Genomic DNA, 27,805 nt, shown 5'->3' with positions numbered 1-27,805 from the left:
GTTTAACATAGGATAAATGTTAATCTATTAAGTATGAACTTTCATCCCCAGTCTAATGCTTTTTATTATCAATTAATATCTGATTGGTAAAAAATTCCCAGCTTCTACCCTTTTCTATGTAGCTTAGTACATTTTGGCTATTGTTTTGTTTGGCTTCATAATATCCATTGAGTTATTATCTCATCCTACCCCAAACTCATACACACAGATTTTGGAATTATTAAAAATAACACTATAAATATTTACTCCCCGTCCCATCCCTTGTATGCCCATTCAAAAGCAAACGCTGCTCTGAATGTTGTCTATTACTCACTTACTTATATATATTTTAAATTTTTATCACTTATTATGTCTAAGCCGTATAGTGTTTGGTTGTACTTTCTTTTAATCCTAGAGATTATCATGGTAAGTGAAGTAAGCCAGCCAGACATCAGAGAAAGACAAACATCATATGATATAGCTTATATGTGGAATCTAAAACAATGATACTAGTGAACTTATTTACAAAACAGAAATAGACTTATAGATGTAAAAAACAAACTTACGGTTACCAAAGGGGACGAGAGAGGAGGGATAAATTAAGTGTTTGGGATTAAAATATACACACTACTATATATAAAATAGATAATCAACAAGAACCTACTGAATAGCACAGGGAACTATACTCAATATCTCATAAAAAATATGAATGTGAAAAAAGAACATATATTTATATATATATGAATCATTTTGCTGTATACCTGAAGCTAACACAACATTATAAATCAACTTTATTTCAATAAAAATTTTTAAAATTAAAAAAAATAAAATTTACTTTAAAATATCATTCCATATATTGTCACTTGGCATTTACTTTTTTGACTCAATACAGTGTTATTAAGATTTATTCATGCTGTCATACGTGGCTGCCATTCACTCATTTTTCATTGCTCCATAGTATTTTATGATATGACTATACTACAGTTTATTTATCCACCTTCCTAACTATGACCATTTAGATAATTTACAGGTTTTTTTGTTATTATGAGTAGTGTTTTCCCCCCAACATTTGTGTACATATCTCCTGGACACATGTAATAATTTGCTTTTGGGGGGGTATTTATCTAGGAGTAGAAGTGTTGAATTGTCTGCTATGAAACTCTTCAGCTATAAAACATAATGCCTAAGTGGTAGAAAGAGATGGTACTAATTAATACCCTCACCAGCAACATATAACAAACTGTATTAATCTACATCCTATATAACACTTGGCAATTCCAGACTTGTTAATTTTTGCAAGTTGATTATGTGTAAAATGACTTCCTGAACTTAGTCTTCACTGGCATGTCCTGATTGTTAGAGAGGCTGAGAATCTCTAGATGTTTTCTAGCTACTTGTGTTTCATCTTTTGTGATGTGCCTATTTGTTCATTTCCTACTGCTTTTTGTCTTTTTAAAACTTGGTTTGTAGGCATTCTTTATATATTCTTGATATAAAGTTTTGAACCTTTGCTAACTATATATTCTTGATCCTTTTTCAAATATGTGTGGCAAATATCTTCTCCCAGATTATAGTTTGCCTTGTTTTAAACTGTCTTTAAGGAGTCTTTTGATGAAAAAAATTTTCCTAATATTATTGTATTCTAATTTTTCAATTGTTTTTATGGCCTTGTGTTTCTTCTTTAAGCCCTTTCTTACCCCAAAGCCAGGAAGAAGTTCACCCTAATTTTATTACCTGTTTTAATATTTAGCTTTTTGACACAAATATCTTAAACTACATGGAGTTTATTTTTGTGTACTGTGCATGGTGGGAGTGCATTGTAACATGTTTTTCTTATAAAAAATCAATGTTCCTGGGTCCACTTGCTGAACAGTCTCTTCTTTTTACGGTACTCTGCATGCCAGCTTTGACATACATCTAGGTTACACTGCCTTAGGGATCTCTTTGTGTTCTCTCTCTTCTGATACTGCCTTTTCATTCCTGTATTTGGGTACTGAGTTCATGGGTGTCTATTATATTATCAACGTATTTGCTGAGAGAATTGTGTTACATTAAATTATAGAGCGTCATGCCCAGACTAAGAATGAAACCGTGTCATGAATTAAAGATTGTGATTAATCGAAATCTGTGAACCTGACATCCATAAAAGAGATAAAATAAATAAATTATGCTCAAAGAGCGATATTACACAGGTTCCTTTTCTCTCTTTGATCTATTTCCTAAGGACAAGTTCCTTAGGAACAGTGAGATGACTGACTGAGCCAGTGGGTATAAAAGACTTTTAGAGGTTTTCAATGTACAACTTAAATGCTTTTTAAAAGGGACATACACATTTACTCTGTGGCAAAGGGCCCAGGAGTTAAATTCAGAAGTCCTGCACCTGTGGCATCCAGGTTTCTCTTCGCTTTAGCCACATCCTTTGCTGCTTCCCACCATGCTGATCTTTGTCTTGTACCACTAAGAGGCAGTATATTTCCTTTTCAAATCCTGTCAATATCTGCTAAAGCAGCATCAGCAGACCCTGCTGCTACTTGGTCAGATGACAAGTAACAAACCATTTCTGTGCCTCACACTGGGCTCTCTCTTTTCCTTTTTTTTTTTTTTAGTGATATGCATATTCTAGCTAGTTCCCTCTTTCCCCAGATCTACTAATAGTTTGCTTTTTTATCTCTACTTTACTCAGATGTTGCCTTCCTCAGTAAGGCCTTTCAAGACCACTCTGTTTAGAAGGGCAGTGCCCCCTCACCCTTGATTCTCACTGTCTCCCTTCTCTGCTTTATTTTTTCTGTATCACTTATCACTATTTGTCTGTCTCTCTTCCACCAAATTTTGGAACTTAGGTCTGTTTTGTTTACAGATATATCCCTAGCAACTACAACAATGCTTTAAAAATTGCCAGTGCCTTGTAAATATTTGTTAATATGATTATAAACAAATCACACAGTAGCTGTTCAATATATGTGCTGGGTAAAAGAATGAGGCCCAGAGTACTCCAAGGGACTCACAGTTACACTTACAGTATTTGGCATCTTTCCCACTGGAGGTCCAGGAGTAGTTGAAGCCTCAGGTAGTCAGGTCGTAATTGCTGGCTGAAAGACAAAACTTTCAGAATTCCACTTTCTTGCAAGGCTGTAATTTAATTTTACTTTGATGTGCTGAATTTTTAAACTATATGACTTTGGGGAAATCTGAAATTGAAAATATGCTTTGCTACACAGGAACACTGGCTGGCATAATAAGCAAAAGTCTGTAGTTTATGTTTGATGCCAACTTGTCACTGATTTTCTTTCTTTTTCTGTTCTTGTCACCAACTCAGATCATTGGGAGTATTGTCAAGATTACCATTACCTTAAAAATCCCATGACAAATGAAAAATACAATATAATAACAAATCACCAACCTATATTTTTAAGATTACAGTGATTGGCATATCAATATAGAGTCACCAGATTATAACTTGCCACAGAGTAACTCAAAACAAAAATATCAACATCAAATGAAAAAAAGATAGCATTTTGCCCAAACCTCAATATTATCATAGCTGTAGTGTTGTGTTGTCTCTTTTAAGTCACATGAGGAAAGCCTTGCTATACTCACTTTGAGCACTTGGAGGGGTGACGTTTGGAGTCGATGTAGTCACATCTACAAGGGCTGTTGAAGATGGAGCTGGATAACCTACTTTGAAAAAATATTCCCAAATTGTCATAGGTATTTACTTTCACATGTTTAAATATGCCACTATGCTTAACAAGGGTGGCACGTAGAGCATGGAGTGTTAAGAGTTGGAAAGAATCTTAGTGAATACATACTCTAATGGCTTCATTTTATAAATTATGAAACTGAGTTCAAAAGTTCTATGCTTGTGGTTATACACCCAATATTCACACTTTCAAAATATGTTGTTTTAGCGTCTACTGTGTGCAAGACTATTCGACATGCAATGAACAATGAAGACAAGGTCCTCACCCTCATGGAACTTATCTTGTAGTGAATCTTCACAATTGTATATAATAGTTTCACATACTAAATATGGTTTCATATTTACTTCAATTCTTAGCTTCAAAATCATCTCCATCTTTATAAGCCATCATAATTCCCATTCTCCTCCCTCCCTTCCCCCCAAAATAAAAGACTAATTCATATTCATTTGAAAATATCTCTGGATATAAAGCAAGGTAGATTGAAGAAGAAAAATACCCTACCACAGCACACTGAAACATGTTGATATGTCTCTAGGGAAGACAAATCTTTAATAGATTTTTTATTTATATGTATTTGTTCTTTGTTCCAAAACATGTTCATGGTGGCTTACATAAATATGCAAGTGCAAGAAGATAAAAGAAGTGGATAGAAAGAGAAAACAAGGGCAAGGAAAAATGAAGTTAGAAAAAGAATGTTGAGTTTTGTTGAAACCTGACTGGGGATATCACATAAAATGCATTTCTGGATGTAGTGTTCTCTTAGTAGATATGGACTGCACATTTGGTCAGAACTTTTTAGTAACAATGCTAAGAAATAAAAAGTATATGTTATGCCATTGGACTTCTCTGGTGACGCAGTGGTTTAGAAACTGCCTGCCAATGCAGGGGACACGGGTTCAATCCCTGGTTTGGGAAGATCCCACATGCCGCGGAGCAACTAAGCCCGTGCGTCACAACTACTGAGCCTGTGCTCTAGAGCCCATGAGCCACAACTACTGAGCCCACGTGCTGCAACTACTGAAGCCTGCACGCCTAGAGCCCGTGCTCTGCAAAAAGAGAAGCCTCCACAATGAGAAGCCCATGCACCGCAACGAAGAGTAGCCCTTGCTCGCCACAACTAGAAAAAACCTGCACACAGCAACAAAGACCCAACACAGCCAAAAATAAATAAAATTTTAAAAAATCAAATATCTGTAAATAAATATATATATATAAGTGTATGTTATGCCATTGATGAACATTATAAGATAAATACAGTCAATTTTAAGAGAAACACAGCTATTCTTTTTATTATGATTAAAAAAATTTTCTCCCCAGTCTTTATAAAAAAGATACTATAAAATGTGTACAATATTCTCAACAATATCCTTACAGTATGGCAGCCAATATGCTCATTCACCCTCAAGCTTTAGTTAGTAGTGAATAGCCTGGCAAGTTCCCAGGTACCTCGATTCTGGGAAAGGGCATGCCTTAAATAGAAAACACGGGTAATCAAATCTCTGAAAGAAGTATATATAAGATAAATAAATAAATGGCATTGTGGTTCATAAGAAGCTCACATAAGAGATGACCAACAACAATCGTTCTACAATGTAGCCTACCAATGAACACCAAAGACATACCACACACCAGCTCCATGAATACAGTTAGATACGGGGAGATGTGTCATAGGCTGTCTCACGTGATGCTGTATGAGGAATGAAAATGGGCAGCCAGAAGCAGGATGGGCAGAAAAAAGTGTTTTAAAGACAGGATATGCACAGCTTCATTTATCCAACAAATACTTATCGAGTTCCCACTATGTACTAGTATTGGAGACAAAGTGCAGAGAATGAGAGTTTTTGCCCTGCTCTTATGGAGTATACAATTTAGTGAGAATAAAGGTCAATATGGCAGATTACTGGTTGGCCACCAAACCCAGTCCTCTTCTTTCTGGTACAGAGAAACTACACTTCCTAGCCTCCTATGCAGTTAGGTGTGGTGGCCATGTACCAAGTCCCAGGCAATGGACTGTGAGTGGGAGTGATTGTTGTCACAAGGCTTGTCCTATAAAATATCCCACATATGATCCTCCATGATCTTCCCTCATGTACTATCCAGGTATTATGACATAGAGTGACTTGGAAATCACAACTTAAATGTGATAGAGCTGCCACAGCATGGGTTACAGAAGAGAGCACTCAGCTACTTGCTTGTCCTTTTATTGGTTCTTTCTGTTAGGATAAATAAATTTGTATTATATCAAGTATAAACAAACAAAATGAAATGTTGGAATTTGTTGTTACTGTAGTTTTTCTTTCCCTCACAAATAGTATAAAGAGAATTGCAGTAGAAGATAAGTACTATGGTAGAGAAAATGCACTGTGCTGTGGGATTCCAGAGGAGGAACACATAAACAACGAAGACATGTGAGCTCAGCGCTTTCTGGAGGAAGTGACGTATCAACTAGGCTTGAAGGGTGACAAGAATTAGCCAGACAAGTTGGAGAAAGGGGGCAAGCAAGGAGCAGAATATTCCAAGCAGTGTGGACAGAAAAAGTGGGAGAGAACTGAAGCCCGATCAGAATGTTGAAGGCACTCTGTGAGAAGAACAGGGACGAGGATAGAGAAGTAAGAAGAAGCTACATCCTTAAGATTCCACGGAGGAATAATATCCAACTAGTCCTTAACAGATGCTCTGACCCCAGGGTAAGTGAAGGGTGGCCTGGACTATAGCGTGAAGGCTGTGGGGAAGAAGAGAAGTGGACAGGTTTCAAGTGTGGGCTCTACAGGCTTGGTAAATGGCTGAATGTAGGAAATTAGGAAGAGAGAGAAGTCAAAATAACTTCCAGTTTTCCAGCTTGGGCAGATTTTTGGATCAAGGCATCATTATCTGAGAAAATGAACAGAAAAAAATAGCTTTGGAAGGGCAAGAGGCACGAAGATGAAATAAACTTTGGACAGATTGATTCTGAGTGCATATGAGACATTCAATTCCACAGGGTTGAGCATGTGAGTCTGAATCTTAGGAGTAAAATTAGGCTGCAAATGAGTATTTGTGAGACATCAGCATGTAGACAGTAATTGGAGTAACTGAGAGTGCCAAAGAAGATGGGTCCTGGCAGAAGAGAAGAGGGCCTAGCATGGAACAATGAGGACCACTTCCATATAAGGTACTGGCAGGAGAAAAGGAGATTGAAAAGGAGGACCCCAGGGAGGCAGGAAGAAAGCCAGGGGCTATGGCTTAGAGAAGCCAAGGTGACAGAGGGTTTCCAGACGCAGGGCCAGTCAGTCCAATTCAGCAAATATTTGTGAGTGAGCGCTATGTGCCAAACGCTGGGTCAGTGCAGTCAAATGCTACCAAGAAGACAGATTCCCTTCTAGCTCTTAACTGCTAGGAAGCCATTGCATTAGACTTGCATACAAAGCCTAAGAGACAGATTTGCAAACCACTTGGAGATGGGCAAAAGCAGTGTAGCTTAGCTATTAAAAGCATGAATTCCAGAGCCAGATACTGTGAGCTGAAGCCTCGCTTAGTTCTAAGTTAAATGTATGATCTTGGTAAAGTCTACGGACCTGTCTCTCTTTCTTGTATTCCTCGCGTCTAAAATAACAGTACTTTTCTATAGGGTGACTGTGATGATTGAGAAATCATCACTTGTATGAATTCTCATGGAAGAATGCCTGGCATGAGGTAAGCACTAAAAAGTAATCTTAGAAGTTATATAACAGGTCATCTGCAGTTTAGTTCAGGTGCTGAAAACACAAGCATATCGTAGCAATAGACGAATCTCCTGATGAGTTCTACCATTGACCCACTTTCCTTGGTCTTTCTAGAAGGACTCTGATTCCAGGTAACCAATCCCTCCCTCCCCAGGCTGGCCCAAGTCAAGAACTACATTCCAAAAGGCTGCACCAGAAAAGGGCTGTCTGGGGTGAAGAGAATGGCAGCGTGCTGGGCATTAGCTCTCTGATGGCATACTGATGCCTACTGGCAGAGTCACCTGCAGCTCTCCTCTTCCACCTCACTGAGCCCCCGTGGCTCAGATTCTCGTGCAGTCACTGTAACTTGCAGTTCACTGCCTCCTACTGCTCATCAAGACAAATGGCAGGAAAAAATGCACCAAAAGACTGGCGGCAGGATACACAAAGTAGCTGTAGGGCAAGCTCAGATTGTCTCAAACTGAGTATTGGGATAACATTCCTGGACACCCCAGAACTGCTCTTAGGGAATTGAGCCCTGGCGTTCTCCCACTGGCCCACCCTGGCCGGCAGTCGAATAGCAAGGAGGTCAGCCGCCTGTTCACTCCCTGTGAGCATTTGGCTGGCTGTGCTCCACCACGCCCTCTAGAGGAAGGCCCAGGAAGTCTCTCAAGAGCAGCTGTGCTTCTCCTCTGCAACTGGCTCATTACGATTTTAAGAACCTATGGATCACAGAGTGAATCTGAATTTCTTTCTCTCATCGAGATGGCTTTATCTTTGTCCCTCTTTGCAATAATTTCTTCAGTTATCTATTTTTTAAATTTTGTAAGTTTACCTCGTAACCGTACAAGACAAAGTAAAAAATGCGTAGAAGAAAACTAGCCATAAGTAATCATTGGATACCGTGGGATACTGAGAGATATGATGTGCTCCTCCTAATTAATATAGGAAGAAAAGGTGAAAGAGGAAGTGAGGAGGGGAAGGGAAAAAGAACAAAGACTATCCACGTTTTAAACAATTCTCAGAAGGATGAAAGAAAGAATTATCCCTTTACTCTGGAACTCGGTTCCCTGTATAGGAGAAAGTGTGGCTTTCATTGTCAGTCATAGTCTCATCAGTCATAGTCTCATCTCTTATCTCCCTTCCCATGGGCAAGCATCATTCATTCTTCCTCCCTCCCCCACTCTCTTCCTCTCACTGGGAGAACTGACCTTCACAGTATTCACCAAGTGACTTAGTAAGTGAAAGCAGAAAGGAGTGGTTTTACAGTGGTGATACATCATAACAATGGTGACGATGATGATGAAGAAAAAGAACGAGGAAGCAAAAATCAGAGAACTTTGTATTTATTTGTGAGCTACCACCATCACCTAGAAATCTCAGTCTAATATGCAACTGCCAGCCACCTTTGAAAATACTTTTTACTTAGAAGGAACAGACATTTTCCAATTGCCCACACTGGGTGCTAGCACTGATTAGTAACATATGATTTAATCCTGGCAGGATTCACTGGAATCCTGATGAAGTATGATAACTGGGAATTTCATTTGTATTAAAAGGACTGTTTAAATGTTCTCTTCTAGAGGTCAGAAAATAATGTGACATAAATCCTTACTTACTGCAGATTTACTGCAGGGGAAGAATTCATTCGTTTGATTCCATCTAGCGAGTGTTGTTCCTGGACCATGGGAAGAGGAACACTGCCTCGGGCATGAATGCTGCCTTGATCTTTGCCTCACTGTGTCTCTTGCCTGGTTTAGATAACAGCTCTGCACTTCCTCTCACAGGCAGGCCTGTGGAGTTTGTTGAGGGCTGAATCAGTGCCATAGCTTCTGGGAACAAAAGGATCAATGACAGCTATCACTATCTTGAGGGAGCCCAAGGTCATTTCAGTCTTATTCGTCTCCAGCTGAATTTTGTTTTGGTCTTGGCCTAAGGGTCTGTGCCAAGTTGCATAGGTAATTGAAAGAACGATCCCTTTAATCTGGGATTTTGTCCATCATGCAGAAGTCAGAGCTGAAGCCAGCCAGAGATAGTTTTACACGATGGTTCAAGGTTAAGGCCTCTTGGCATTACATGACACAACCTCTAACAATCTCAACATTGTTATCTCTTGCTACTCCCGGCCTACATTCTTTCACTTATTCACCAAGCATTTGGGAGCCTCTATCTTCCAGGCCTTGTACTTGGCACTGGAGATACAATGATTAGCTTCCCTGGAGTTTAAGTTCATGGAGGATATGGACATTAACCAGAGAATCACATAAACCAATCCAAACATGAGAACATTTGAAGGAGAGAAGGCCTAGTCAGAGTCCCAGGAAGGCTGCCCTGAGGAATGTAGAGGGAGAATGGAGGCAGGGGAGGGCTGTGGGAGCTTTAGGGTAGAGGACACAGCAAGTGCAAAGGCCCTGGGGTGGTCTACACGCTGTGGTTTAGTATTAGTAATGTGTGGTACTTGTCTATTCCAGGGCTGGGCCTTTACAAGCCCTCAGAAGTGTTTGTTCTGTGTGTTGAACTGAACTGAGTGTTGTCACAGTGCACGTCCATGGCCTCAGCAGCAGCAGAACAGTGATCAAACTGTGGCACGCTGGTGGCAGTCAACGCTGCTTGTTTCTCTGAGCTGTTTTCTTTTGTTTTATTTCTGTTTCTGAAAGCAATCCCTTCCTAGAGCCTGACCTAGAGCTTCTGTAACTATAAGAGGACATATGTATCTGCCAATCTCTTGACATCAAGTACAGCATTTTATAAGACTTGCCTTCATATTCCTTTCAGTCAAGTCTTTAAAAGATTTGTATTACATATTTCAGCATGCGAAAAAGCCATACTTGCTTTTTGTCTTTTCTGTTTTAAGGTTATGTTTACACTCACAATATGGCAAAACCTCTTCAGCATTCAGTAGTTGGTTTTATATTATGAAATACTATGTAGGCAAGTAATATGCCAAACCCAGTGATAGACAGTTGTTTGCTGGTTGTTTATTTCTTCTTCAGTTTGAATGTTTATTGTTATTTAACCTTGTACATGTTCAGAAGTACAAAATAATGATCCTTGGTTTCCAGGAAAGAAGAGGGGGTTTAGAGGAAAACACTGCTTAGTACAAAATGGCTTGCTATATTAGTTCATAAACTGCCATGAGGTTAGATGAGATTTGAAACCTTTTGAAGCCCATTTCTATTAGAACTTAAAATGCTTTTTCACTAATGCTAAAAATTACCCCTTTATGTTATCACTAGAAATTTAATGAAGTCAGAAGACAGCTCCAATCAACTCAGAAGACAGTTCTGAGTCGGATGGGGGAAACAGAGATATGTTCTATAAGAGCTGATTCTGGTTGGCTCCTTGTGACATTAGGAAGCAAAACCCAGTCTCTTAACCTGGACTCTTGTCATCTTCCCAGTGACCATCCCTCTCACTGCCGGAGAGGGAAAGGCAGGGAAATGCTAGAGGCCCCATGTGGATTAATTTGGGGGAAATATTGAAATATTTTCCAAACAATTTAATTATTTAACATCGACTACTATGTGCCAAATAAAGAAGATAGGTGAGCAGTTGTGATGTAAGTGGAGAATAAAGGATAAAATGATAATGACAACAACAAAAAAGAAATATTGATTTGGTCATTGCTTCCTCCTTCAAGGAATTAAAAAATACAAGTAAAAGTACTGATTTATTTCAAGATTAATTTTGCTCACTGGACTCTTCTTTTGATCCCGGCTTACTTCTTGGACTGGACTGTGTGAACCTTAGCTTTAGAGTTGCTCTTTATGCATTTTTACATTTCATACTCTTAATAACCATGTGAACTAGAAAATATTACTTCTGTTTTCTTTTAATATAAGAAAACAGTATTAGAGAAGTGAAATAACTTGCCCTGGGTAACAGAGCTAGTAGGTGGCAGAGATAAGAACTGAACCCAAGCCTGTCTGACACCAAAGATTATATTCAATCCACTCTGGTAGCCTTAAAGTGTAGTTAGGCTTTATGGTTTATCACAGGCTATTGAATATAGTTCATTGTGCTGTATAGTAGGACCTTGTTGTCTATCCATTATACATAATAGTTTGCATCTGCTAGTCTCAAACTCCCAATCCACCCCTTCCCCACTGCCCCTCCCCATTGGCACCCACAAGTCTATTCTCTATGCCTGTGAGTCTGTTTCTGTTTTGTAGATAAGTTCATTTGCATTCAATATCCTGTGATACACCATAATGGAAAAAGAATACGAAAAAGAATGTATATTTATGTATAACTGAATCACTTTGCTGTATAGTAGAAATTAACACAACATTGTAAAACAACTATACTTCAATAAAATAAAAATTTTTTTTAATTAAAAAAAAAAAGGGGTTTCCCTGGTGGCACAGTGGTTGAGAGTCCGCCTGCAGATGCAGGGGACGGGGGTTTGTACCCCGGTCCGGGAAGATCCCACATGCCGCAGAGCGGCTGGGCCCGTGAGCCATGGCCGCTGAGCCTGCGCGTCCGGAGCCTGTGCTCCGCAACGGGAGAGGCCACAGCAGTGAGAGGCCCGCGTACCGAAAAAAAAAAAAGTATAGTTAGCCTTGTTAACAGCATGGAAGGAAACGCTAGAGAGCCCAAGGAAGATTAATTGGCGGGAAATCTTTGAGAACCAAGGTTTAGCCGTGGAAGAGCTCAGTCATGGTCCCTAACACACAACCACTCAAAACAGAAGGCCTTTATATCCTCTGCTTTTCTCCTCTCTCCTCTCTCCCATCATCACCTCTTAGTTTCCTGTCATGAGACTAGCCAGTCTTTGGGCTGTGACCAGGTGCCTTTTTCTTCAGGGAGCCTTCTTCTGCTCTTTCTAAAACCCTTCCCTTGTTAATCACTTTCTTCTTTGTACTTTAGAAAATATCCTTACCCCACCCCCAAAGGTTTATGGAGTTATCAATACTTATTGAGAACCATGTGTTATCACTGTTCTAGGCAATGGAGAGACATCAGTAGGCAAATCAGACCAAAAAATCCTGCCCTCATGGGATTTACTTTCATGTGGGGAAAAGCCAGACAAGTCAATTATACAAGATGTTAAAAGACACTAAGGAGAAAAATAAAACAGGGAAAGAGGACAGGAAGTGAGATAGAGGGTGTTACAGTTTAAAATGAGTTGGTCATGGAAAGCCCCACATTGAGAAGGTGACATTTGAACAAAGACTGGGAGAAGATGAGGTGTGAGCCATGTGGATTTTGGGGGGAAGAATTTCCAGGCAGTGGGAATGAGTGAAAAGGCCCTGAGGTGGGAGCACCTGGGTCATGTTAGAGGAACAGCAAAGAGGCCGATTTGGGTGAAGCCCAGTGAGCAAGGGGGAGAGTAGAGTAGTGGGAATATAATAAATTGGATATAACATGTGACCTTTCAGGCCAACTTTATATATATCTGCTTTTTCTCACTGCCCACTTTCCTCCTCCACTCATAAGATCATGGGGGTTTCATTTACATCCGAATCCATCTCAAGTAGAAGTAGATACATAATTCTAGTTTTTTTTTTTATTAAAACACACACACACACACACACACACACACACACCAAACAATTTAAACAAAGACAGACTGGTTAATTTCTCAACCACTTTATTTCCTACCTTGGGTTCCTACCATGTTCCCAAAGGGATTTAACGGAACTAATAATAAAACGTAACATTTTGACACTATGAACCGGGTACTATACTACCTAGTGTTTTACATGCCGAGTGTCCTCCGTTGCTTTTAATAACCCATTAAGGAAGGCAGTACCCATGCTAACACTCTTCCTTTTCTTCTTTCTCTTGTCTTCTGCATTTTCTTCAAGCATCCTCACCTTGGCCATGTTTTTAGAACTCTGTTTATTACCTGTCAATCCACCACACCATTGCCAAGAACTACAGCTTTCTGTGGACCATCTCAGTGGGTAAACCATCACCTCATCATGTTTGCTTCATTTTCAATGAATTTATTTTATTTTACTTACAAATTTTTAAAATAAAATTGTATATGTGTACACATGATGATTTGATAGACATATACATAGTGAAGTGATTACTATACTCAGCCTGTTAACATGTTGTCTCTTTTCACATGGTTACTTTTGTGTGTGTGTGTGATGAGAGCATGTGAAATCTACTCTTAGCAAATTCCCAATATTCAATACAGTATTATTAACTATAGTCATCATGCTACACATTTGATCTCGAGACTTACTAATCCTACTTAACTCCAACTTTGTACACTTTGACCAATATTTCCTCTACCTCCCCAGCCCTGGTAACTACCGTTCTACTCTTTGCTTCCATGTATTTGACTCTTTTTAGATTTCACATATAAGTGAGATCATGTAGGTCCTTTTCTGTGTCTACCTTATTTCACTTAGCATAATGTCCGCAACGTTCATCCATGTTGTTGCATATCGTAGGATCTCCTTTTTTAAGGTCGAATAACACACATATATATATATACATGTGTGTATATATATATATATATACACATACATACATATATATATACACACACACATACATAAATATATACTTTTTATCAATGGGAACTTAGGCTGTTTCCATATCTTGGCTACTGTGAATAGTACAGTGAATATGGGAGCACAGATATCCCTTAGAAGTGGCTTTCATTTCATTTCTGTATATACCAAAAAGTGAGGTTGCTGGATCAAATCATAGTTCTACATTTAAATTTTTGAGGAACTTCAAAAACCATTTTCCATGTTTTCATACTGTTTTCTATTAAAGGTTACATCAATTTACACTCTCATCAACAGTGTACAAGGGTTTTCTTTTCTCCATATACTTGCCAACACTTATCTTTAATTTTTTGGATGATAGCCATTCTAACAGGTGTGAGGTGATATTTCACTGTGGTTTTGATTTGCATTTCCCTAATGATTACTGATGTTGAGCACCTTTACATATACCTTTTGGCCATTTGTATGTCTTCTTTGGAAAAATGTCTGTTTAGGTCTTTTGTCCATTTTTTAGCAGGTGGTTTCTTGTTTTTTCCTATTGAATTGAATAAATTCCTTATATATTTTGGATATTAACCCCTTATCAGATATATGATTTGCAAATATTTTCTCCCAATCCATAGATTGTTTTGTACTTTGTTGATTGTTTCCTTTGCTGTGCAGAAATTTTTTTTTAGTTTGATGTAGTCCACTTGTTTATTTTTGCTGTTGTTGCCTGAACTTTTGGTGTCATATCAAAAAAGTCATTGCTGAGGCCAATTGATGTCAAGGAGCTTTCTCCCTATGTTTTCTTCTAGGAGTTTTACAGTTTCGGGTCTTATATTTAAAATGTTAATCTATTTTGAGGTGATTTTTGTGTATGGTATAAGAAAAGGGTTCAATTTCATTCTTTTGCGTGTGGATATCCAGTTTCCTAAGCACCATTTATTGTAGAGACTATCCTTTCTCAGTGTGCATTCTTGGTGCCTTTGTTGAAAATTAGTTGACCATATTTGCTTGGGTTTATTTCTGGGTTCTCTATTCTGTTCCGTTGGCCTACATGTCTGTTTATGCATGTACCATACTATTTTGATTACTACATCTTTGTAGTATAGTGAGAAATCAGGAAGTGTGGTACCTCCAAATCTTCTTTCTCAACATTGCTTTGGCTATTTGGTGTCCTTTGTGAATATGAATTTTAGGGTTGTTTTTTCTATTTCTGTGAAAAATGCCATTGGAATTTTGATAGGGACTGACTGAATTGAATCTGTATATTGCTTTGAGTAGTGTGGACAATTTAACAATATTAATTATTCCAATCCATGAACATCGGATGTCTTTTCACATGTTTGCATGTCTTACAATTTCTTTCATCAATGTTTTATATTTTTCAGTGTACAGATATTTCACTTTCTTGCTCAGATTTATCCCTCAGTATTTTACTCTTTTTTGATGCTATTGTGAATGATGTTGTTTTCTTAATCTCTTTTTTGTTGTTGCTGGTGTCACTGAATTTCTTTTAATTTTAACGGATAATGCAGAGCAGAATTTTCAAATGGGACTCTTTGTACCTCCATTTTAGGTGAGGTCCCAAAGGCTAAGAATGATATTACAGGGCAAGTCATCCTCACTTCTAAAGTAGAATTTTAGACCACCTATGAAGGACATGTGAAGATAGAGGAGGATGGGTTCATCAGTTCTGGTCCATCATCCACCTCAAGGCTATGTAAGGGGATGAAAGGAGCCCTGGTGAGGACTTCTTTGGAGAGAGTTGGGGTGCTGTGAGTCAAGTCCCTTTTCATGGACGAGGGAAAGAAGAATATGCTCCCTTACCTTAGTCCAAATGAGGTGTGGGTTCAAGACATCACTCAGATCTCTTGACCTGTGTGTACTGGAGTTTGGGACAAAGGGGACTAGTGCCCTACTCAGGCTAAAGAGGCTACATTGGGAGCCTATGCTTAAGTAGCAGTGCTAAATGTGCATAGAGAAGAGAGATATGGCCGTACTGGGGAAAAAGAGCACTTCCCCAAACAGGAGGCCAAGGTACATGTTTTCCCAGACAAAACAGAATGCCACAAAAAGAAATCTCACCCAGGAAAAGACACTAAGAGGAACAAAAAAGCTCCCAAGCTGACAAAGCCCCAGAAGCTAACAGGCAGGGAGGGGAGGAATGCAGGAGACCGAGAGAGAAGCATGGCCCATCAAGGGGACAGGTCAGTCACAGATTTCTGAAATCTGCCAAAGTGCCCCATGAGGTCAAGATGGCAATTTTTATTTTCCCCAGCCTTAGGGCACCTAAGTCAGATTACAGTCAGCCTGACAAGGAAGGTCTTTCCTTACCTATCCCTCCTCTTTTTTCCCCATTTCATGATCTCCAAAGAGACAGTCAAGCCAACAACTAGGACTGGAGAACAGGATGGAGCCAGGAAATCTCAAAGACATCTCCCATGTCTGTCCCTTACCCCCCTCCACCCCCACCCCGAGACATAAAAGACACAACCTCACATCCCAGGCTTCCACAGCTGAGGTAGACCCACAGTTGGTGGGAAGGAGGGAGGGGAGTTCTGAACTGAATTAACTTTTGCAATTTTGACATTACATTGACAAGCTTTTTAAATTATTGACACAAATCTGTTCTTGTGGCTGAAAGGGACCAGATAATATTTATTATATGAAAATCACCAAAAAAGCCAAGGAAAAAAATTACCTAAAATTTCTTTCAGAGGCTAGGCAGAAATTCAACAGAGCTCATTTGGACAGGGAATGATGGGGCAAAAGAAAATTATTTTTTCTAATCTACCCAGTTCAGTTTATTTATTCAACTGAAAACAGAGGTAAAATTTATTTGTAAGTTCAGGCTGCTGCTGTCATAGTGATCGAGTTCATCAAGCTCAATTGTCTAAGACTTTGCCTATTCTTATGTAAAATTAAACTTGAAAATTTAACTTATTTTCTCAAATAGTAATATTTTCACTTGGCCTTCCATTCTATTGACATAGCATTTATCGACATAACTACCCAGTCTCCTTGACAGATGTGTAATTGTACTCCATTCATTCACCTGCAGCACAAAGAGGCTTTAAACCCACAATGGCATTGACTGGAAAATTGCACTTAAAAGAATATAGGTCAGCAAATACATCTAAACACATCCAAGTCAGCCTCATCAACCCCCAATGTCAGGATAAGGTGGGTATTGACCCTCAGGTCAATGTAAAGGAGACGTGTGGTGTGAAATCTTAATTTCTACATACAACTGTTTTCCCATGGAAGGCAGATAGTTTGGGGAACATGTGCTCACTGAAGGACTAAAGGTAATGTGTATTGCTGGATTACTCATCCAGAAAGGATCTGCAAGACTCCTTTGGGGGAAGATGACAGTAGGCAGGACAGAGCTCATCACACATCATGTGGTGTGTTCACAGACACTCAATAATTAGGAAATGAACTGAATAGGACGTCCAATAGCTTTTCCCCAGACGTACCTCACCCAAAAGGGGGAAAACTGAATAAACACATGCCAAGGTAAGTCAGTCATCAAGGAGGCTACCCTTGACTTATAGGTGACAGGAGTAGAAAAAATTGAGAAATTCTTTAACAACCTGTAAAGTCCGTCCCAGGTGAATGGTGGTGAGAAAGATGTAATGTCCAGAATTTCCTAGGATTCAAGGGAGAGCACTGGAGTTTTGTATGGATTCTGTACATATCTCTGGGCAATAAGAATTATAGTATAATGATGTTGAGAGGAAAAGGGGTAACGAATGGAGGAGGGTCTTTTCCTCCAATTTATTTCCAACTGAGGAAATGTCAGCCCCACTTCTGGAGGCAGCATTTCTCAGAAAGCACTGGTCCAGAGAAGGAAAGATTAATATAGGCATAGCTGTCATATTGACCTTTTCATAGCAGCAATACCAGCTTCACACTAGAAGGGATTTATTCAATGTCTAACGACATTTATTGAGCACCCATCATGTACTCTCAGAGGCAGTAAGACTTGGGCTTTGCAGCTGACTGTTTAGGTTGTTTCACTTTCTGCACGACTTTGGGCAAGTTAATTAACCTCTTTGTGCTTCAGTATCTTCATCTGTAAAATGGGGATAATGACAGTACTTATACCATTGTGTTTTGGGGAGGGTTAAATGAGATAATACATTTACTAGTTTAGAATAGTGCCAGGCACATCAGAGGCACTCAAATATTAACAAACATTGTTAACATTATTGCTCAGTACTATAATACAATCATGGAAGTTGGTAAAAATTTTTAGGTAATAACTAGAAAAAGAAAACCTGGAAAGCCCTTGTGTGATAGTTTTATAAAAATATTTTATTTATTCCCCACATTTAGGCAGACAACCCTGCTGAGGCTTCTGTCACACACAGAACTTTCAATTTCTACATATGCCCATTCTAGTTCAGACCATTATCACTTTAAATCTATATCATCTGGTTGTCATCATTTGGTCTTCTGTTTTACTTACATTTTTTATATACTCAAAAAGCCATAGTGGATGTTTGTTGATGTTCAGATCGCAGATCGAATCCATAGCCTATTAACCTAAGCTCACCTCCACCTGGTTCCACCTCACCTAAGCAACTTGCAGCCCCCTTCCCAACAAGCACTGCCAGCACTCATCCTGCTTGTCTTCCTAGGTCCTGCATGCATTTTATTTTATGTCTTTGCTCAAGACCATTATGTGAAGATCTGTCTCTCACCTTTCTTCTATTTGAGTCTATATTTCTTTCCAGACCCCCTGTGCAACTTTCCTGATTCTACTCTCCATGACCCCAGAACTCATTTACTTTTCTTAATTTTCGGTGCTTGGATACATATGATAAAGGCAGAAATGATCAGACAGCAACAGAGGTGTCCTGACCCTTGAAGACAGGTACGGCATGACCAGAGAAGGTGTCAGAAGTTGCTATCACAAACAAATCACATAGGCTTCTCATTGCCTTGCAGAGTCTCTCTGGGACCCCCCTCTTCACTTTAGAATATCCAGATCTACAAATGATCTAATCTGCTTCCCCTGTATTTGTGTTGGACTAATCTCATCTAATTCCAGGTTGATCTCCCACCCATTTCTGACAGGCTTTCTCATAAATTAGTAGTTTCATTGCATCCCCTGTGGAACTACTTCCTTCAGTCTGTACCCTTCCTCTCTGATTCCCCCCACTCGCCAAGGATCAGGTGTGCTCACCTGGAGAGCTGGCCAATGGTTAGAATCAGACTGGATATGGTATTTCACTCAAAGCTTCCAGGAGTAGAAAGATCCAGACTAAGGATTATCTAAGTTTTTAGAGAGGGCTTAATATCAAAAGTAAATGCCATCAGGTCCAAGAGTTGTACACAAAAATAGGAGGCAAAGCCAAAAGGTCTGTGGCATGGTAGCCAGTGAAATGGGAGGCTAGGCAAGCGGGTCTGGCTAGATCGTAAACTCTGTGCAGCAGGGGGCCTGCCTGTCTCATTCATTACTGTATACCAGCGCCTCAAAAATTCCTCGCTCGTTGTCAGCACTTGGTGTTTGTTGAATGAAAGAAGGTCTTGGATGACTGCTACAGTCTGGGCTGGTGTTTCTGAGGCTATGCTCTCTGAGGTTTCTGAGGTTCTGCTCTCTGAGGCTACGTAGTCTAGAGGCAATTCATGGCCAGTGCGTTAGAAGGCACAGGACTCTGCTCAGGGCAATGGAAGGTTGGAGTTACGCCAGTACCGTCTCATCCTAGATTTGTCTGGGGTCTCTATGGCTCCATGCAGGCTTGTCTCATCTCACTACTTAGCTTGTCAGCCTCCTGTCTTTTTCTAGGACAGTGCTGCGAATGCAGCTGGCACTCAGAAAACACCAGTTAGTTCAGGTTGAATTGAGCTGGGCTTCCCTGTGTAACTCTTGAAGTTGGCTGTGAGTTATAAGGTTCCATTGTTTCCATTACTTTCTACATTTGTTTCAAGAATATCCTTTCATTGAGGAAAGAAAAGAATATGAATTGGATGTTTGCAGCAAGATCTGTAGCTTAATAATTATGACTGAATTATATAGTTCACTACATCTTAGAATTTAGAACAAAACCATAGCCTTTTGAAGTTGGTTTCCATGACATGTTCCACCCCATTTCCTTTCTTAAAAGAACACAAGGGCGAATCCTACCAGCTTCTGAGGCAGCCAGTCATCATGTGAGTTCACAATTACCCTCTAGATTGCCAGGATGAGATTTAGATTTTTCAGTTGTAATTCAGTGTTATTCTAAGCAAATAAGTTTCACTTAGATATAAGCAGCCATTGATTTAACATCTTTTTTTGACATATAAAACTCAGACTGAAAATTATCCCAAACACTATCTTGTTACTATCTTGACAGAGGTCCAGATTTTGTAAAGTGAGAAATAGCTAGTCCTATTATACCTGAGCCTGGAACTAAAACAGGGTTTCTCAACCTCAGCACTACTGACATTTTGGACCTGATAATTCTTCGTCCTGTCGTATGTTGTAGCATCCTCAGCCTCCACATAACAGATGCTAGGAGCACCGTCCCTTCCCCCATTTTGGCAACCAAAAATGTCCCCAGACACTGCACATGTCCCTGGGAGGGGGGCGGAGGCAAAATCACCCTGGTGAGAACCATTGATCTAAAACAGTCCTGAGGTCCAGTGTAATGGGGCCTTATTTTTAAGGAGGTCTTTTGATTCTCCAGAAATTTCCAAACTGTATCACCTTAGTATGATAGCAGATCAGGTAGCATTTTTTCTGCTTTTAAACAAATATATTTATTTGACTGTGCTCTTTCAACCTCTCTAATACTAGTGCTATATTAGATTGTAGACTCTTTGAAGATAACAAATGTCCTTTCCTTTTTCTTGAATTTCTTCACAGAAATAAAAATGGTGTTTGAAATGATGGAACAATTTAGTATATGTCAACTAACCCCACAGAAAACTGAGCTAGAAGAAATTCATTTGTGCTTTCAAGGAGCAGAATGGATACGCCATGACAGCATGATTCTTTTTTCTCTTTTGTTCACTGTTGTATTTCTAGCACCTAGAAGAGCACCTGGTACATAGGAAGTGCTCAATAAACATTTGGTGAATGAATTATGTCACTTCCCTTCTAAAAAAATGTTTAATGAGGTCCCTCCCATCTCTTAATGTATAACATTTAGAATCCTTAGACTGGGTCTGAAGGTTCTCTTTATTCTGCAGTTTCCAATCTTCATCCCTGCTTCTCTGCTACACAATCCCACTCCTCTGACCCAAATTTACTTACTAAAATTTTCTCAAATCCCCATGAATATCTTCACCAATGCACAACAGCTCATTTTGTTCTCTTTGTTTAAAATGTTTTTTCAAGCTCTTAATAGTCAAATACATACAATACATACTTCAAGGGTCAGCTTATTTCATCTCTCTCTGTAACGCTTCCTGACTCCACGAACTCATAGGCACCTTTCCATACTCAAAACTTAAGCCTTCTTGGTCCGTATCTCTCCCTGAGCATTTTAATTCTATAAAACACTGCACCTTTCACCTTACTATTCGGACTTATTTTCATATGTGCATGTCATCTCTCTCCAAGTACAAGGCAACCTTTTAGAAGGCAGAAACAAATTATCATCTTTTTTTGACACCATGCAGTCTATTAAATGATATCTACATAGTGAAGGAACATTATTCTCATTTATTCAACTAATATTTTTGCATGCCTACTCTGTGTTAAGCATGCGTGAGGAAGCGACATAAATATGCTTCCTGTCCTCACGAAGTGTTTAGACCATTTGGAGAAAACATGGCATCTAATGTTTTGAGAACTAGATTTATAGTCAGAAGACTTTGGTGTGAATACTACTTTGCCACTTATTAGTCATGTGGTCATTTAAGCTCTCAGCATCTCAGTGTCCCCATCTGGAAAATGGAAATGGTAATGCTTACTCTGTCTACCTCTCTTAATAAAGAATATCAAACCACATTGAATTTTAGGTGCAAACGTCTTCTAAGTGATAGGATGTGGTTGTTTTAATTTGTCCACAAATTCTTTGACACTTTTTCCTTCAAGAAGTGGAGCCCAATTCTCTGCCTCTTGGGTGTAAGCTGGACTTAGTGACTTGCTTTTAAAAGATAGAATATAGCAAAAGTAATGGTGTGCAATTTTGCAGACTGGGTCATAAAAAGGGAGGGTGGTTTTGTCTTGGTGACTCTATTCTTTGAATTACTTGGCCTGGGGGAAGACAGCTGCCATATTGTGAGGCTGAGACTTCCTGCCAACGTGTTCAAGCTTGGAAGCAGAGCCCTCACTCAGCTCCAGTCAAGCCTTCAGATGACAGGAGCTCCAACCAACAGCTTGACTACAACCTCATGGAGGAACCTGAGCCAACCACTCAGCTAAGCTGCTCCTGTCTCATGTGAAACCACGTGAGACAATATATGTGTTATAAGTAGTTAACTTTTGTTTGGGTAATTTGTTATACAGCTAATACGTAGAGTACAGTACTAAAGAGACTTAAGGTATTAATGTTGAATATGCTAATATTTGTTGAATGAAGAATATCATAATTTACTATGGTTTATTGCTGGATGATGAGTTAAAAGTGGAAGAAAAAGAAGCATAAAAAAAGAAAATTACAAAGCCTTAAGAACTAGGAAACAATCAGATGGATGTAAAACTTCTGTTGGGTGATTTGCAGGCATTTCTCATCCTGCCACATGCTTCATTTTCTGAGAAATATCAACCTGTGACAGTGACTTCAGGCTATATGCTAAAGGCTACAGGCTATATTGTTCATTCCTACTGACTGCTTTGTCTTATTCCATTTTCAGTTCTCACTTTGAGCTAAAATTGATAGTTTAATTAAATAAGAAATAAAAAGCATACTTCTACTCTATGTAGAACATCCTCTTCTGTGTTAGAGAAAGTCACCTTGGCTCTTTGTTAAACAAAAAGGCCATAGATATGGAAATTTATGATTTGTTTGCATCAATGCCAACTTCTGAAAGTCACTGCTATCCCTTTGCCACAGTAACACTGACCCAGCCTGAACTGCATTATTAATAATGCCACTAGGAGGCTGAATTCAAGTCCACACCAGTCAACTTTGTCAAAATTAATATGAACCAGAACAAATTTAAATTTAAAACTATCTACCCACCTCTGGCCCACAGGATCCCCATTTACAAACCAATTTCTTAAACACCCTACTGAGAACATAGCTGTGGAGGAGGACTGTCAATTTATTAACTTATTTAATAATAAATACAGAACTTAAATTTCTCATTGAAGATTTATTGACCCTGATCTTGCCAGGTCTTCAAGTGAAGGACTTTGGAAACTGTGCTAATTCATTTAATCCATGAGAATAGTACTTAACATATTTACCTGAAATGCCATAGGCAAGAACAGGGCATGAATCGTACAAATTTTCTGAAAATTTTTCCTTTATCAACCTACTTAGTTAAAGGATTAATATCTCATGGGAAGTAAAACAGTATGAAAACATCCTTACCTGTAGGAGATATGCTGTTGGCTGGAGAAGGCTGGATGCCACGGGTAGATTCTGTAGCATCAAGCAGAGAGTCTGTTGGAGGGTTCACTGAGCCTGGAAGGATTAAATAGACATGGGTAATGAACAAAATATTGTGAAAGGAAGATAAAGTATTAACTTAGTTCCCCCCAAACCTTTACTTATTCATCTAACAAATTATTATTGATTAAAAACCATCATTATTGCCCTGCTATGGGCAAGGCAGTGGAATTTAATGGTGGATGACAAAGACATGGAGCTTTCTTTAAAGAGCATACAGCCTAGAAAATAGATAGGTAGCCAGGCACTGTGTTTAGTGCTGTGACAGCAGAAGTGCAGGGTGCCACGAGAATGCAAAGGAGGGGCACCAACCAGCATTGAGAGGTCAGGGAAAGCTTCCTGGAGAAAGAGACATTTAACCAAAACCTGGTAAAACAATTACTGCAGCTAATGTTTTGAGGTATTTGAAAAGTAACCATACAGTTTACATATCCATAAACCCACAAATTTTTTTATTACTAAGAGTAGAAAGAATAATACAGCTCTCCAATGGGACACAACATCAATAAACCTAAGACTGATGGTTTTATTGTGCTCTTTCTAAAATTTCTATTTTTTTCATAAAACTTTTATTTGGCTATAGCTTTTCTCTCTGTGTGTGTGTGGGGTGTCTGGGATGAAAGAGAGGCTGGAATACGTTGTTTTACTTATCACATTATACATTCACGTCATTTCCTTAATAAGTCTCCATTATTGTACTGTAAAATAATCCTATTAGCATTTTAAAACAATTTAAAAATGTAAGAAGGACCTATTGACTTTAGGAATATGTGGATTAAATATAATTAAATGATTTCCAGGCTAGGGGATTTTGTGATTTTTCTAGATACCATGGCATTGGGTACAGTATAACACATCTGATGAGCTGTATCAATTATTTGGACATTTAATTAGAAATTATACTATTGTTCCTATTCTTTAATTTACTTTAAGGAATAAGTATATACAATTTAAGCTATGTCACTTGATAGCACATAGCACACTGGAAGGAATTTGTTTTTGTGATCTAAATGCATCTATGTTTTATTCTCATTGGTAGTTTGTTATTGCTGTTGGATACAGGTAGTACTCACAGCTGGCTGTGACTTGCTATCATAAATGATCCCTTGCTATTAATCTCTGAGGAGGTTGGGGGGTAGTTATATGGAGAGTACGTGAATAGGTCAGCAGAATGACTATTCTCTTCCCCTTATGCCATCTGGGACAAGTTTGAACTCTTCAGCATGACACACAAATCTGATCATGATTTAATCCCGCATTACACTCCTATCTTCATTTCCTGATGCTGACTATTATCTTTTACATCTCTTTAAAATCACACCCTCAGGACTTCCCTGGTGGCGCAGTGGTTATGAATCCGCCTGCCAATGCAGGGGACATGGGTTCAAGCCCTGGGCCGGGAAGATCCCACATGTCATGGAGCAGCTAAGCCCATGCGCCACAACTACTGAGCCTGCACTCTAGAGCCCACGAGCCACAACTACTGAGCCCGTGAGCCACAACTACTGAGGCTGCATGCCACAAGTACTGAAGCCCGCGCGCCTAGAGCCCGTGCTGTGCAACAAGAGAAGCCACTGCAATGAGAAGTCTGTGCACCACAATGAAGAGTAGCCCCCCTGCTCAGTGCAACTAGAGAAAGCCCGCACACAGCAACAAAGAACCAACGCAGCCAAAAATAAATAAATACATTTAAAAAATAATACACCCTCAATCCAACAGGTAATATTTCAATCCAATTTACCAAACACAATGTTCTCCATGACTTCTTGATGTTTGTGCTTACTGTTTCCTAATACTTTCCCATCCCAAACTTCCTACTATGTACCTCTCAGACTTGAAGAATCCTAGGGATCTCTGTGATGCACTCATAGCTCTTAATGTTTGCCCTAGCAAAGGCCTCATTACTTCATCACTACACCTCTCAAGAGAAGTAATTGTTTTGTTTCTCACTGTATTTCCGGTTCCTGGCAAATGCAAGTGGATGAATTGAATGTATACAGATTTCTTCTTAACATTCAAAGAACAAAGATCAGCTTTAAGTACATACGTGACTGCTGGTGCATCATCTTCCAAAGTAGTAACCTTAATGAGATGGAACGGGCCTGGAAAAATAATGCCTAGGTGTTTTTCTCTGCAGATTGATTAGAATAGAGGTTGGCAGACTATGGCTAGGTGAAATCCCACTCGCTGCCTATGTTTGTAAGTAAAGTTTTATTGAAACACAGCCATGCCCATTTGTTTATGTACTGTCTACGGCTGCTTTTGTACTACAATGGCAGAGCTGAATAACTGTGGTAGAGACCATATGGCCCACAAAGCATAAAATACTCACTATCTGGCAGATTAAAATCAGAAAATGTTTGCCAACTCCTAGAACAGAAGTTGTTGATAGGTTATGCTCAATCCTAGATTTCCAAAACGGGAAAGAAGCATTTAGTTTTCATTTGTTGAATATTTCTACTTTAAGATATTATTTTGCCATGTTTCATCACCAAATGTCTTTGTAAACTGAGGGCTTCTTGGTACATACAACCTCAGTGCATTAGGACGTTACTGCAAGATTTGCATTTTGAGATGAATCCTTTGCTCTGTGACAAAAGTGAGGCACAGCTTCACTGAGGCCATAAAGAGTCCTTTTAGTTTCAGACTGGCCTGTAAAGTAGAAACTCTGTCTTGGTCAAAACAAAACTAAGAGGGTATAGTACTCCATCTGCTCACAAGTGCGTCTGTTCTGCACAGGACTGGCAGGGCTCTCAGGACCACCTTCATGGGCAGCAGTGGCCACGTGTTTGTCCCACAGGCAGCTGGGTCAATTCTAGAGCTTCTTCAGAGCTTGAATCAGCCATTAGCTGGTCCACCCAGAAATGAACTGAACCCCATGGTTTGCTAGGGCCTTGCTTGTAAAAATGTGGTCCATAGCATCTCTTAGGATCTTGTTAGAAATGCAGGATCTCAGGCCCTGCCCCTCCCAACCCCTCAACTTACTGAATCAAAATCTGCTTTTTAACAAGAACTTTAGGTGATCTGTATGTATAGTAAAGTCCTTTATTGATACTCTCAGTATTCCCGGGATCAGTCATGGGTATGAGGGAAATCATAAAACCAGAAGTATTTTTCTGGCACACGTTACCTTAATATTCAGTGGTCCTCTCATCCCACTATCAAACTATCCATTTTTAATCCTCTCTCCACATCCCAAAACACACATACACACTCTCACACACACACTGAACCACTCATCAACCCTTAACTCTCTTTGTATCCCAAAGGTCTTGATCTCGACAGTTACAGTTAGAAATCTATTTAATCAACAAGACAGGCAGAATATTACCCACCTCAGGAGGTATCTGCACTCAACTCTTTTTTTCTTTTTATAAATTTATTTTATTTATTTTATTTTTGGCTGCGTTGGGTCTTCGTTGCTGCACACGGGCTTTCTCTAGTTGCGGCGAGCGCAGGCTACTCTTCTTTGTGGTGTGTAGGCTTCTCATTGAGGTGGCTTCTCTTGTTGCGGAGCACGGGCTCTAGGTGCATGGGCTCCAGAGCGCAGGCTCAGTAGTTGTGGCGCATGGGCTTAGTTGCTCCGCAGCATGTGGGATCTTCCCGGACCAGGGCTCGAACCCATGTCTCCTGCATTGGCAGGTGGATTCTTAACCACTGTGCCACCAGGAAGCCCCTGCACTCAACTCTTGAACTGAAAAAAACAAACTATTCCCTCTACCCCCAAAAAAACAAAACAACTCTTTGTATATGCCAAAACATTGACTCCTCCACGCTACAATATTAGACATTCTGACAGACTTGGTTGGCATGATAGGATATTTTTAGAAAGAGCTTATTTTAAAGTTACTGTTGAATCATGACAATTCTTCAGGCCCTGGTACTCGAATAGCTGCCTGATGAGCCACCTTCACCTTGACCCCTTCCCCTTTCTGAGTTTTCTAGAATAAGAATCACTGAGCACTTGAATGTCCCGAGAGACAGGTGGGTAGGTAGGGAAAGAAGCACCTCAGAGGGCTGTTACCTTGCAGCCTTCCAACATTGTTACTCTTTTCTGGGAACAAAAGAGAGCAAAAAGTCCTCCCCTTCTCTCCCTAAATCTCCTTTTTGTTCTGTAATAGTCTTAGAATGTCTCTACTTTAGCACTAAGAGACAGATTTTTCTCCTGCATTTTCAGGTCAATATCTGTCCCACAAGGCAATGACTCTTGCACAAGGCATCAGAACTTTACTCCAGAGTTTATAAAGCATCCAGCAGTACTACTGCAGGCAGAAAGCATGTTAGGAAGTAAATGTTTAAGAACTTACAACAAATAGGAAAATAGGACATGGCAGTGATATTGCTTTGCAGAGCCTCAACTATATCTTCTAAATCATTCAAAAGATAAATGTCAGAATATGAGCAGAATATAAGCTATAATTTTGGGAAAC

At 39.4% G+C, this 27,805-nt stretch overlaps 1 protein-coding gene across 1 annotated transcript in view; it reads right to left on the bottom strand.

Annotated features, from left to right (window-relative positions):
* Window positions 1-27,805, bottom strand: part of CD96 (CD96 molecule) — a gene marked incomplete at both ends in the record, with an annotated part of 85,403 nt that overhangs the window by 13,522 nt on the left and 44,076 nt on the right. Inside the window, 4 exon segments of the mRNA XM_082840567.1 lie at window positions 2,997-3,042; window positions 3,046-3,068; window positions 3,577-3,654; window positions 23,298-23,390. Of these exon segments, the coding sequence (XP_082696693.1) occupies window positions 2,997-3,042; window positions 3,046-3,068; window positions 3,577-3,654; window positions 23,298-23,390 (240 nt within the window).

Source organism: Leucopleurus acutus, assembly GCF_964270905.1.
Source record: "Leucopleurus acutus genome assembly, chromosome: 5".
In the NCBI taxonomy this organism is placed as follows: domain Eukaryota; kingdom Metazoa; phylum Chordata; class Mammalia; order Artiodactyla; family Delphinidae; genus Leucopleurus; species Leucopleurus acutus.
This window is presented reverse-complemented; position numbering and strand designations above follow the sequence as displayed.